Source organism: Podarcis filfolensis, assembly GCF_964270895.1.
Source record: "Podarcis filfolensis genome assembly, chromosome: 7".
NCBI classification, from domain to species: domain Eukaryota; kingdom Metazoa; phylum Chordata; class Lepidosauria; order Squamata; family Lacertidae; genus Podarcis; species Podarcis filfolensis.
The window spans coordinates 25,601,317-25,614,888 of NC_139603.1; the positions used below are offsets into that span (position 1 = coordinate 25,601,317).

Consider the following 13,572-nt stretch of genomic DNA (forward strand, 5'->3'; position numbering starts at 1 on the left):
GATTGTAAGAAGTTACTCCCAGCTAAGTGTGCATATGGAAGCAGCCATAGTCTCTTTTAACAACACTGCTTTGTTACTTGACAGAAATCTGGATGTCTTAGAGTCAACAGAAATATAAGCTGCAATAAAAGAACAGTGGAATTTAAGCATATATTCCCATTTACATCCATTGCAATGAATATGACTTGGGCCTGCTTAAGTCTCTCCGGATGTATCTTGTCATGGAGAAACCTAGATATGGGTATCTGGGTATGCTTTTCTGGGATATATTCCAAGGGAAATAACTGGCGCAGACCACACCCCAGTTCCACGTGGAAACTTAAAAAGGTATTAACCTCCCCAGACAAACTTTGGAGAATTGTTCTCTTCATCTTGTAGCTAAAAAGGAAAAGATTAAGAGCCTTCACATAAGTGGAGCTGTTTTCATGTTAACACCCAATTCCAGCAGTGGTTCCTTATTGCATCTGTTGTGGAGACAGGAGAATCTATCAATTTTGGTTTCTAATTTTTTCCAGTTTTTGATAAAGTTCTCCACACTTCTGCATCTGTTTGGGATTTTCATGAGTCCGCCTCACTGACATTCTCCTCACATACATCTTTTTAGATGTAGTTTTGCCTCTCACATACTTTTTTTGCAGGCAATTTCCCCTCACCCAATGCATCTTATATTATTTTTTACTAATATCTGCATTTTAGGCAAATTTACCGCTGCTATGAACACTTCTTTGGTTGGAGAAGTGCATCACAAAATCCAGAGAAGTGTGAATTTCAAATTCTAACCACGGGAAAAGAAGGGGAAAGGGGAAATGAGGCAAGATGTGTTGACAATGTGGGTTAATATAAATGTGTGGCCTAAGGGGGACAAATGAGAGGTAATGCGGGGACAAAACAAACTGCAGTAAGAGGTAATGGCTGAATGTGGGCTTAATCAATGTTGCAATTCTCTGTTTAAGCCCCCTCCTGAAACATCAAGCAACATACATTCAAGATTCCTGGAACTTAGTCAAGAAATCAGCAAACCTACAAAGCATTTTCTGCTTCGAAGTGTCAACCAGCTATATGCAGACAAATCGGTGCCTCTCCAAAAAGTGAGTGGAGCCTGTAGATGTGACCCTGGAATCAGAGTTGATAATTTAATAAAAACATGGAATAACTGCCTATTACAACAATAGGAGTGTATTCATAGTTTTAATTTGCTTCTATGGGTGTAGTATCCTGTAGTATCCTGTAGTGTAGTATCTTAGTATCCTGTAACTTTTGTTTCACCCTCATTGGCATGGCTGAAATGCCTTAAGAGTATTTTTTTACCTTTAAGGAATTCATATTGTCAATGAAGAAATACTATAACGCAGAGCCACAAACAGTAAACTTTCAAGAAGCCGCGGAAGAAGTCAGAAAAGAGATCAATTCTTGGGTTGAACACCAGACAGAAGGTGAGCTCAAAATGGTTGCTCTGCTATAGGCCTGAACGATATATTGATATATCGCCCAGGACCGGTATGTGGGTACAGACTGTGATGAAAACTTCACTCAGCGGTATATCGCTGGTGAAACCATAACTGCTCTTGAGTCCCTCTGTCTCCAGGGCCCAGGGGACAAAGAAACTAGCCGGGAGCTGGAGGCAGAAGGACTCAAGAGCAGTGCCAGTTTCACCAGCAATATACCACTGGTGAAACTGCCATTGCACTCTGCCGCCCTCGCCTCAGCCAAGCAGTTTTACAGAGCCACCAAGCCGCCACCGGTTCGCATAAGCCAGTGGCGGGATGGGGGCTCCATTCAAGTGCTCCCCCTCCCCGGCTAAGAGATCCCTGCCCCCGCTCCTGCTTGCATGCGAGTAAGAGTGGGATTGGGGCTGCTCAGCTGTGAAGCATGAAGCCTGTATAATCCAGCAAAACAGCACTCTCCCATTTGTGTTCTTGCTGGGTTTTTAATTCTAGAGTTAGTATATAGTCGACATGACTAGAAGCCACTCATAGCTTTTTCCTCCATAAACCTGTCTAATCCCCGTTCAAAGCTATCTCCAGTGACTAGGGATGGAGAAACAAATTTTTCCAGTTCAAATTTAAAGAAAAACCCACTTAAATTTGCATTTCTCAAAACAATAGGCAAACCAAAACATACCCATCCTTCAAAATCCACACGTCTCTGAATTTTGCAGGGCAGTTCACCAGCTGAGTAATTATTGTTATTATTTATTGATTCACTTGCCAAAAAAGCTTCTAAGTGGTTTACAAGTATAAAGCCAAATACAAAACTATATCCACTAGTTCAAGTACGTATGAATATGAATATATGTACATAAAAACACACATATTAGTGAAATAGAAAATGCATTCTTGTAGTGGGAAATGTTGTGCAAAAATGTGTATATTTAGAAAGATAGGTTGGGGCAAGTCCACAGAAAGTTTTAAGGTAAAGTCACATTTCTTGTTATCTAAAAAAAGACCTACACTTTTTCCGATGTGTACAGCTGACAAAACATATGATGACTTCTTTCTCTCCCCTACTTCTTCTCCCAAACAAGGTAAAATACAGAATCTATTGAATGAGGGGTCTATCGATTCGCTTACCCAGCTGATCTTGGTAAATGCACTGTACTTCAGAGGAAACTGGGCAAAGCCATTTAAGAAACAAGACACAACACAGCAGCCCTTCAGACTTAACAAGGTAAATAATTAGATACTGCTGAATAAAAAAAGGCAATAAGGCACTTCAAGCTACTATAGTCCATTGCCATGCCTATGATGGTATCATGTACCTTGTTCTGCACTGTGAAGTAATGTAAGGGAGAGAGATCTCTTCTCCAAATAGTATACATAAAATGCATTTTTTCCCGGTTCCCCCATGAAGTTTAAGGCTCATGGACATGAAAGCATATTTGTCATATTGCAGCAAACGAGTAAGCCGGTGAAGATGATGTTCCAGCATGGTAACTTCAATTGGAACTACATAAAAGAAGTGAAGACTCAGATTCTTGAGCTCCAATATGTCAACAATGACCTCAGCATGTTTATACTCCTCCCTGATGACATCACTGATGACACCACTGGCCTGGAAATGGTAAAGAAAAGTAGTACTATTTAGAATATTTTAAAAGGGGGGTTGCTTTTTTTTTTAATTCCAGTTATTCACTGTGTGTGTAGACAGTGCTTCTTTTGGCATATTTTGTAGGGAAATGACTGAATTGCTTAGGATATAGAAAGATAGGGATTTGGAACTTTGTCTCAATTGAAAATGACCCTTGATGTATTGGAAATGGGTTCATTCATCATGCCATGTGGGGAATCACACAAAACTCAGAAGAGAAAATTCATTTCTAATTATCCAAAACCCAAGAACATTGAGAGAAAAAGCTTGCCTTCCCGAAGGTTTTGCAAATGAGTGTGTTTTCATAACATCCAAGCAACATTTATACACGTCTAAAGGTGATGGGTGGATATGGATGTTGCACGCTGATTTCTCAACAGACGTTCATGTGTTTGGCCCAAGAATACAGATTTCGTGTAATCATTTTGGCAGCCAGTGTGGCGTGGAGAAAGTTGAAAGGGAAACCTCCACCCACATTACTTGAACCTGGGGGATCCAATGAATCAGAATGCTGGAAGATTTGCGAGAGACATCAGGAACACATGAAAAACTTCCCTAAACAGGGCTGCCTTCAGATGTCTTCTAAAAGTCAGATAGTTGTTTATTTCCTTGTCATCTGATGGGAGGGCATTCCAAAGGGCGGGCGCCACTACCGAGAAGGGCCTCTGCCTGGTCCCCTGTAGCTTCACTTCTTGCAATGAGGGAAACTCCAGAAAGCCCTTGAAGATAGACCTCAGTGTCCGGGCTGAACAATGGGGATGGAGACACTCCTTCAGTTTTCGGTTTTCAGACATTTTGGAACTGGAACGGTCTTCTGGAAAGGATTATGTTCGAAAACTGAGATACCGCTGTATTCAATTGGGCTTGTTCAAGTGTTAGCCTCTCATCTAAATTAGTCATATCCTGCTTTAATAACCCCATAGATATTTGTAGATGAAAATCCTGTTCCATTTCACCTCTTTTTTTTGCAGACACGTATTTTTCATCTTGTGATATACTGTGTTGACTGTTGAAAACCTTTGACATTGCACTCAGTGCTAGAAGAATGCATTGCATCATAGCTGAAGGGATCTGTAAACTAGCTTGGACTTCAAAAAATAATAATACTTGCAGTGTTTTGCTGTTCATCAATCAGTATAGTGTATATTCCCCAAAACAACATTCAAACACAGTTGTACATTTAATTTAGCAAACCTGGATAACTTTTCCAACTTACTGATCATTTGATTTTCTTTGTGTCTGCAGCTAGAAAATAAATTGACTTATGAAGCCTTATCCAAGTGGACCAGCCCAGAAGAAATGGAAGAAATTGAAGCAAATGTGTATCTTCCTAGGACCCAGTTAGAAGATCACTATGAGTTAAAGGCAGATTTGACCAGCATGGGGATAACAGATGCCTTCACTGTAGGCCAAGCCAATTTCACCGGAATGTCTGAAAAAAGCAAGCTGATTTTGTCCCAAGTTTTCCACAAGTGCTTTGTTGACATTAACGAAGAGGGCACAGAGGCTGCTGCTTCGACAGGTGCTACTATAGATGGGCGAAGTACAGGGGGTGCGACTTTGTTTGCAGCTGACCACCCTTTCCTCTTTTTCATCCGGCATAATGAAACCAAAAGCATCCTCTTCTGGGGCAGATTCTGTTGCCCTTAAAGTATTTCAGCTTTCGACATGACTGGAAGAATCCGCAACCAGAAAGAGGAGGAAACACAACAAGACTGGAAGAAATTTAAAGAATATTTAGTGAGATACTGTAATATAAGCTAATTAGGAAATCCCTAGAAGTAACAGATTAGGCTAAGGGATAGAAAAAGATTAATAATAAAGATTATTATGGATGACAATTGGAAGAGAGGTTAAGAAGTTTGTAATGAAAGAAGATACTGATGTTATAAATATGAAATTGGGAACTGCTAAATATGTAATATGATGAAATCCAGATTGGAGGGTGTCGAGGAAGTCTTTTAGCAATGTGAATACACCAGGGAATAAGAAGAAAAAAATCTTTTATTTTATGGGTTTTTATTATTGTTGTTAAGTTTTTATGTTGTGTCAAATGGAATGTTTTTCTTTTGTGTTTTTGTCTATGTGTTATAAGAGAAAACTAATAAATTTTTTTGGAGGGGGGAATTAAAGTATTTCAGCTTTCTCTTAGCAAACAGGAAGGATCTTGCGGCAGCAGGAATGTGGCACAACAGAGGCACCGTTTTCCAAAGCTATGTCTAAATATGGTGTTCTCGCCTGTCTTTCCTTTATGCTTGCAGAGGGAGTGCATACAGCCACAGCGGACATGTGCTCAGCAAGAAGTCAACTCACTCTCAAACCATGCATAAAGTAGTCTCTAGGGTTCTTGGTTTTTTTGCTATGTCTCTTTCTAAATTGCATTGTTTGGTATACACAGGGCCTTGATGCAATTCTTTTCAACAATAGACTTGCTGATGGGAGAAAAATAAAAACTAGTCCGTGGCTGTCAGTGGACCCGCACCCTAGTAATTATATATTTTTAAAATTTATTTTATTAAATTTGTATACCACCATTCATCTGAAGATCTCAGGGCGGTTCATAGCATAAAAATACAAGATAAAAGAACACAAAGCATAGGAGCCAACTCATTGGGGCCGAGGGGGTCTTCAGCCCCCCAATAAAATATTTGAGGGGCTGCCCCCCCCAAGTTAAAGACCATTGCCATTAAAATGGTGTGCATGTGCTACATCATGTGATTATGTGGGCAGGGCTTACCTCTCCCCCCCCCCCAATATTTTATTCAAGTTGGCACCCGTGACACAAGGTACATAATAAAAACAAAAACAAAACAAAACAATAAGCCCCCCTTTTCTAAAAACATATTTAACTTGGGACTTGGCTACATTAGTAAAGAAACAGCAATTTGAATCCTCTATAGACATGCAACACCAGGTGGTGCCAGAGAGCAGGAAATTTTTATACACAATTTTCCATAGGTTTCCCCCCTTTTGTTATAACTACCTAATTTCTGACTTATTTATAGCATTCCCCCCCCCCCCCGTGTAGATCCACCCATGCTATGGGATTTAATCAGCTAAACACCTGGTTGAAGAGGAACGTTTTCACCTCACGCCTAAAGGTGTACAAAGAAGAAGATTTATTGCATTGCATTCATGTATAAATGTTGCATTAAATACCATAAACGTAGGGTTGTAATTTATATTGTGTGTGGTGATCACGTGTCATTTTTTCCCATGTTGCAATGTGTGTGTGTACATATATAGAGAAACAGAATGTGTAATATAGCAAATAAAATTAATTTTACTACACCATCAGGAATGCAGAATGTTTCATGTCTGGTAGAGGCGGGAATTGAAACAAAATGGTGGATCCAAATGGCAGGTTGGTACTGGAGACGAGACTTGCCACTTTTCAGCTAAGCCGCGCCTGAAAGGAGGATGGGGTAGAAGAGGGAGATGAAACCACAACACGCCAATGAAAACTGTATCCCTCCTCTTCCCCTCTTTTCAGTTCGGCTCTTAGGAAACATTGCTGGTTTCTTAGTTTTGCAGCTTGAACCCTTGCCTAACTCCATACGTGTTTACAAACCAAACTAAGTTGAGCCTGGTTTTCCTTTCATGAAAGATTCAGAAATGACAGACCGATTTGTGATACAAACCACTACAGTACACAGAGGTGCCAATTTGTGCCAAAGATCAAGGGGGCTGGGTGACGTCACCCACATGGCGTGCAACGCGCGGTGTCACATGATGTTTCGGGAGGAGCCAGGGGATGGAGCTGAATGCAGAGGCCGAGGGCTCTTCCTCTCTCACGCTATGCAGTTTTCCACGGCAGAAGGTGGAGCCAGTCACTAAAGCCACGCTCAACTCTGCTTCCTCTGCCCCGACAGTAGGGAACATTGGGGGGCAGCCCCCCAAAATTATTCAGGGGGGAATGCACCAGGAAGCAAATAGCATGCAAGGTTTGAATAGCAGGGAGCCATTTCTCATGCAGTAAATCAGAGTTCTACAAGATTCCAAAGCTTGCTATCCAATTCCCATATTTCATGCAGTTAAGAAGAGTTCTATGAGATTCCAACGCGGGTGGCACTGTGGATTAAACTACAGAGCCTAGGACTTGCCAATCAGAAGGTCGGCGGTTCGTATCCCCGTGACGGGGTAAGCTCCTGTTGTTTGGTCCCAGCTCCTGCCAACCTAGCAGTTCGAAAGCACATCAAAGTCAAGTAGATAAATAGGTACCACTCCGGCGGGAAGGTAAACGGCGTTTTCGTGTGCTGCTCTGGTTCGCCAGAAGCGGCTTAGTCATGGTGGCCAATAAAGCGAGATGAGCGCCGCAACCCCAGAGTCAGCCACGACTGGACCTAAATGGTCAGGGGTCCCTTTACCTTTACCTGAGATTCCAAAGCTTGCTATCCTATTCCTACATTTGATCCAACTAAGTGAACAATCCTATCCACAAGATACTGGTGTAAAGCAAGTCAGTATAAGTTAAGCCGATGTAAATTTACAGTGGATCCAAACTCTGTTCAGTAGTGGGAGTACTGCTGGCTGAGCAGGCCTAAGGCTGGCAGAGGGGAAACCAGCCCTTAAAATAGTGTTTGAGTTATACCACCTTTTTTGCCAGCTTAATTTACACTGGATTTCCAGGTCTTACCTGAATGGGCTTAGGATCAAGCCTAACCACACCCACTCTGGTCCAACCCCAGAATGCCCCTTTCTCAAGCCTTATGCCAGTTTACAATTTGCTTTGTCCCATCTGAGCTTGGATAGAGGAGATATGTTGACATATCTCTCTGACTGTGCCAAAGATGAGGGATTTAATCTGGTTTAGTCTGACTGCGCCAGGAACCTCCCAGGACAACTGGATATTCACTAGATTCCAACCCTCTCATCCCAGCAGATCTTGCTATAGGATTGATCCCTAAATGTGTTATTTGAAGAACCTTTTCCTCTTTCAGACTAATGCAGAACTGCTCTTATAACAAACAAACAAAATAGTTTAGTAATAGCTCTGATAATACAACGTAGCTGACAGTCTTTCAGCTTCGCAGCAGACAATGTTGCCGGTTGATAGAGGCAGAGAGGATGGGCAAGATGTTGCAATGGAGGATATAAAAGAGGAGAAGTGAAGGTTGCTCTGTATTTATTGCTACAGAACTGTGTCTTCACAAACACCACAACCTGTCGGAGGAATCGCCGAAAGCGTAGCAGCTGCAGGTACTGTGACATTTTAAGCTTGTATAACTTGTTTTGCCATGAAACCTTAAGCTTGGGTGAAAAGGGCAAAAGATTTCTATCTATAAATGTGAAAAAAGCAACGTTGCAAGTGTCAGATATTCCTTGTGCTTCTAATGGAAGAGCAGGATTTAGTTTATTAAAAGTGCATAAACAATTGGCAACAGTGCCTTCATTTGTCAAGTAGATAATGCTAGGCAAGGATATAGGGTGACCAGGATGCCTTGGGCATTATAAGTAGAAAGGTGAAACTTCAAATGAACAAAGATGAGAGAGAGAGAGAGAGAGAGAGAGAGAGTGCTTTTTCTGGGGGGATGCAGGGGGATTCTAGGTAAGAGTTGACGGTCCTTACTGCAGCTTCCTGGATAAACATATGTGCCAAATAGGACCAAACAGCTATTTATGATATGCAACATACTGTTTTTCAAACTCCCACTAGTCTCTCAACACAATTTCTCAAACGACTTGAGAGGCTGCTGCTGTTCAGTAGATTGCAAAATGTGAGGACCTTGAGCTCACTGAACCAACTGCAAGGCTCTGTGTACCCTACTTCCCCACGCTGCACCCATGAGGCAAGGTGAGGCAGTTGCCTCAGGCGGCAGGATCCACAGGGCAGCAGATCCCAAAAGCAGATCTTTATTTCCCCTTTGTTCCTGATGTAGATCTTCACTCACCCCTTCTTCCCTGGCGGGGGTGGGGTGCCATTTTGTGGTTTGCATCAGGTGCAAAAATGTCTCAGGCTGGCCCTAGCTGCAACTGCAAAGGAGAAAGTGTCTCTCACTTACCATATGGATCATCCACACCATGTAGGTTCTCTGTGCTACCACCAGAGGTTGCTGGTAATTTGCTAATAAATAACATGGAAGTCTTGCCATATGGCTCAGGTCAACGACATTCTTCGTGCACACAGCAGGGAGAAATGACCAAGACGCTTATTTTATTTTCAGTCGGTTTTCAAAGGTTGTGGTAACACATATGGTTGCACTTTGCATCACCAAACAAAAGAAAGATTTTAACTGCTTCAGAACCTCCTTGATGAACTTAATGCACTGTAATTCTATGTATTACAAACCAGGTATGTTGCTTCACCTCTCTTAAGGTATACTGCATTGAACTTGCAATTTATTTATTTTTTTGTTTTGTTTATGCTTTTCAGATTTATAAATTTTACTAATTTTACAATCATTTTAACATTTCAAAACTTGACTTCCTTTCCCTTCTTTCTGTGGTTCCTTAAATTTATTTTTAATATCTTCTGCATATCCAAATTAACTCAATTTGCTCATTTATTCATCTTCCTTAAATATACAGTGGTACCTCAGTTTACAAACTCAATCCGTTCTGGAAGTCAGTTCTTAAAGTGAAACCTTTCTTAAACTGAGGTGCGCTTTCCTTAATAAGGCCTCCCGCCGCCGGTGCCCTTCCACCATTCGGATTCCATTCTTAGACTGAGGTAAAGTTCTAAAACCAAGACACTATTTCCGGTTTTGTGGAGTTTGTAAACCAAATCGTTCTTTAACCAGACTGTTCTTAGACCGAGGTACCACTGTATACTCATAAAACTGCAGGTTATTGCAATAATCCTGCCAATGTTCTTATCTGTTTACAATTTATCTGTAAATCCCCAATAAACCATTTCCATTCTTTAATAAAAAAGTTTGTTGTCTTGATTTCTTATTCTTCCAGTATGTTTCTGTATATTCCATACGTTTTTGTATCTATTCTTCCTTTGTTGGGAATGTACTTGCAATTTATTAAGAACATACAAATTGCAGGCACAGCACATAATATTTCATTGGGGCTGCAAACTTTAAAAATTGTTTGGGAGAAAATCCCACTGAACACAGCTGGCCTTTCTTCCTTGTTAACATACAGAGAATTGGGCCCTAAGGCACCAGCATTGCCAAGTTATGTGTGGTAACAAATCTAGAGTTCAATGAGGTTTACAGAACATTAGGATGAGGTGACATATACAGAGCGCATGGATTGATTGGGAATGTATGGGGTGGGGTTATTTTTTATCCAGTTGCATGAATGCTTTAGCATCTAACGTTGGGACGAACTAATGAAAGTGCTATTTTTGTGGGAAAGAAAGAAACGCTTCTTTTGTCAGAGCAATGATTTGTCCTGTCTATTGCATTTTTCATAGGTTGCAGTAATGGACTCCCTCTCAGTAGCCAACGGCAGCTTTCTTCTAGATCTTTACAAAAAGCTGATCCAATCATCTGAAGGCAATATTTTCTTTTCTCCTTGGAGCATCACATCTGTTCTAGCCATGGTCCACATGGGAGCAAGAGGTACAACCGCCAGCCAGATGGCTGAGGTAGGCTCTTGAATTTGTCTGCGACCACCGCACATTTCAATCTTGCACATAGTTTGGAGATATAATACAGTGGTACCTTGGTTCTCAAATCCATTCTGGGAGTCCGTTCGACTCCCGAAACCATTCAAAAAGCAAGGCGCGGCTTCCGATTGGCTGCAGGAGCTTCCTGCACTCAAGCGGAAGCTGTGGAAGCTGCGTCGAACATTCGGCTTCCAAAAATCATTCACAAACCGGAACACTCACTTCCAGGTTTGCAGCGTTCAGGAGCCGATTTCTTCAACAACTAAGCCGTTTGGGAACCAAGGTACCACTGTACAATAAATGCTGTTGTTACATATGGCATCTGTTAAAGTGCTTTATTTCAACGTTGTGTCCCCGGATGTTATTGGACTACAACGACCATCTTCCTTAACCATTGATCAAGTTTTTTGGGGTTGATGGGTTTTGTAGGCCAGCAGAATCTGGGGACCCAAGATTGAAGAACACTGATCTGAAGAACATTGTTGTGTACACGAACAGGAGGAAGATGGGAAACCAGATAACCAACTGATACTGTCAACATGCATGTGCAAACAAATCCACAGAAGCTTAGCCATAAAAGAAAATGAAACTATAATTTGAAATTGTCAGAATAAAAACTATGATTTGAGAAAAACATTTCAGTGTTGAAAGCAAGCTAGTCATAATCTTGAAAGCCATGTAAATATTTTATCAATCTAGGTTCAATTGCTGAATTACTAAGAAATCATTGTGTGTATCTGTTTTATGTAATTATCTTAAAAATAAATCTTTACAACTCTGCTTACAGGTGCTTCGTTTCAATGCATCATCAGAAGATTCTGAAAGGCCTTCACAGGTAATATCATTCTATAACAGGCAGTGGCGTAGCGTGGGGGGTGCAGGGGGGGCCGGCCGCACCGGGCGCAACATCTGGGGGTTAGGGTTAGGGGGCGCAAATTACTTGCCTTGCCCCGGGTACTGACAACCCACACTACGCCACTGATAACAGGTTTGGCAATCCTAAACACTCTGGAAGTAAGTTATGTTGATTTCCATGGGATTTACTGGTAAGGCAGCAATCCTATGAAATTTACAACCCCTCCAATATTTGTGTTTTTGTACACTTTGAAAAGCTGCATTGCAAAATTTGGAGATGTGGACATTTTGAAGGATAGCTGTGTTCAGGTTAGCATATTGGTTGGACAAGTGGGAGTTAGGTAGCTTCTCATTCAAATGCAAATAAAATTAAATTTCTCCATCTTCTTCTTTGGCAATCACTTCTAACTGAGTAAGATTGTCTCCCATGAATGCAGTCTTAGCATAAGGTTACCAGATATTTTTCCAATGAATCTGGGGACACTTTTCAACTTCAGTCAAATTCAGTGGATTTTGTCAGGGGACTGATCTGTAAATCTGGGGACTGTTCCCGGGAAATGGGGATGTCTGGTAACATTATCTTAGCAGTGATTCCGTAAGTGACTGTGGCCAATTCTGGATCCACATGTCCTTCCACAGTAGGGACATAGGTTTCTGGGCGGGAGCTGATCACGGTGAGGGTTTGCCAAATGTGCCTTCTTAGCATGTTTCTCCCTTGCATCCTGAGTTGGAGTGTCTTCAAAGCCCATGACACCTTTGGTAAAGGCTGTTCTTCAATTGGAGCACTCGCAGGCCAGTGTTTCCCAATTGTCGGTGTTTATATTACATTTTTTTAAAAAAATTGCCTTGAGTGAGTCCTTAAACCTCTTTTGTTGACCACCAGCATTGCGCTTTCCATTTTAAAGTTTGGAATGAAATAGTTATTTTGGAAGATGATAATCAGGCATCCGCACAACATAGTCCAAGTAGAACATAATACATAACATAACATAACATAACATAACATAACATAACATAACATAACATAACAACATAACATAACATGTTAATTAGATCATAATATAAATTATTGCATTGAGCATGCTAAGGTTTAGCCATTTTCCAAAGGAGGATGGAAGAAAAAAGCTAAACTCTGGGCAGCAACTAGTTTTGCATGATTGTTATTGGTTATCTATCTATGCAGTACCATCGACTCTAATGCAACTGAGATTTTTATATGCAATGGTGTCTCCCTGTAAAGGAACCAGGACTCAATAAAGACGAAACCATCAACTGTCAATTCCAGGAACTGATTTCTAAAATCAACCAACCCAATAACACCTACCTGCTGAAAACTGCTAATAGAGTATATGGAGAAAAGACTTTCGATTTTAACAGCGTGAGTATTTTATACTAAGCTGCCAAGTTTCATTTGAAAATAGTTACATATATAAAAATATACTTCTAATCACAAAGATTACTTCCACATAGCATAATTAGATAATATGGTGTTAAGAAAAACTGAAAGTGTTGTATGCAGTATATGATGCAATAATACTGAGCTAGAGGGTGATCATTATTAAATTTAATATACATTTTAGTTTGTGGTGCTTATTTATAGATCTGTTTTTCACAGTAATAATTTCACGACGCCAATTTAAACATTTGCTTTTATTCAACATGTTTGTATCCTGCCTTTCTTACAAGGATCTCAGGATGATATATATGGATTTATTTGTTTTTTGTGTTTACAACCATTCTGTAAAGTAGGTTGGGCTTTCCAAAGACAATGAGTAGCAGCCACAAATGAGTCCAGATTCTAACCTGGGTTTCCACTGCAGTCTGATATCCTGCTCTGCGGTGAATCCATACATGGATTAAAAAAATGTTGCACACCACCCTAATCTCTGAGCGGTGTGAGATTCTAGAGATTCCAAGGGTTGTGTTTCCTTTGGAAATGAGGCACTGCAGAGACTGTGGTGTCTTTATGATATATGGTTTATTTACGCATTTTGCAACCTTAGCCTAAAATGGAGGGGTTCACAGCATCAACACCCCATGGGCATAGCTGTCAACGTTTCCCTTTTTTT

The 13,572-nt window shown here is 40.9% G+C and overlaps 1 protein-coding gene across 1 annotated transcript in view; it reads left to right on the forward strand.

Annotated features, from left to right (window-relative positions):
• LOC310767378 (uncharacterized protein) overlaps positions 1-13,572 on the forward strand; it is a 37,441-nt gene that overhangs the window by 6,592 nt on the left and 17,277 nt on the right. The window contains exons 4-12 of the mRNA XM_083624248.1: positions 85-327; positions 954-1,088; positions 1,316-1,433; positions 2,525-2,667; positions 2,893-3,060; positions 4,333-4,731; positions 10,454-10,627; positions 11,436-11,483; positions 12,744-12,881. Of these exons, the coding sequence (XP_083480374.1) occupies positions 85-327; positions 954-1,088; positions 1,316-1,433; positions 2,525-2,667; positions 2,893-3,060; positions 4,333-4,731; positions 10,454-10,627; positions 11,436-11,483; positions 12,744-12,881 (1,566 nt within the window). The remainder of the gene's footprint in view (positions 1-84; positions 328-953; positions 1,089-1,315; positions 1,434-2,524; positions 2,668-2,892; positions 3,061-4,332; positions 4,732-10,453; positions 10,628-11,435; positions 11,484-12,743; positions 12,882-13,572) is intronic.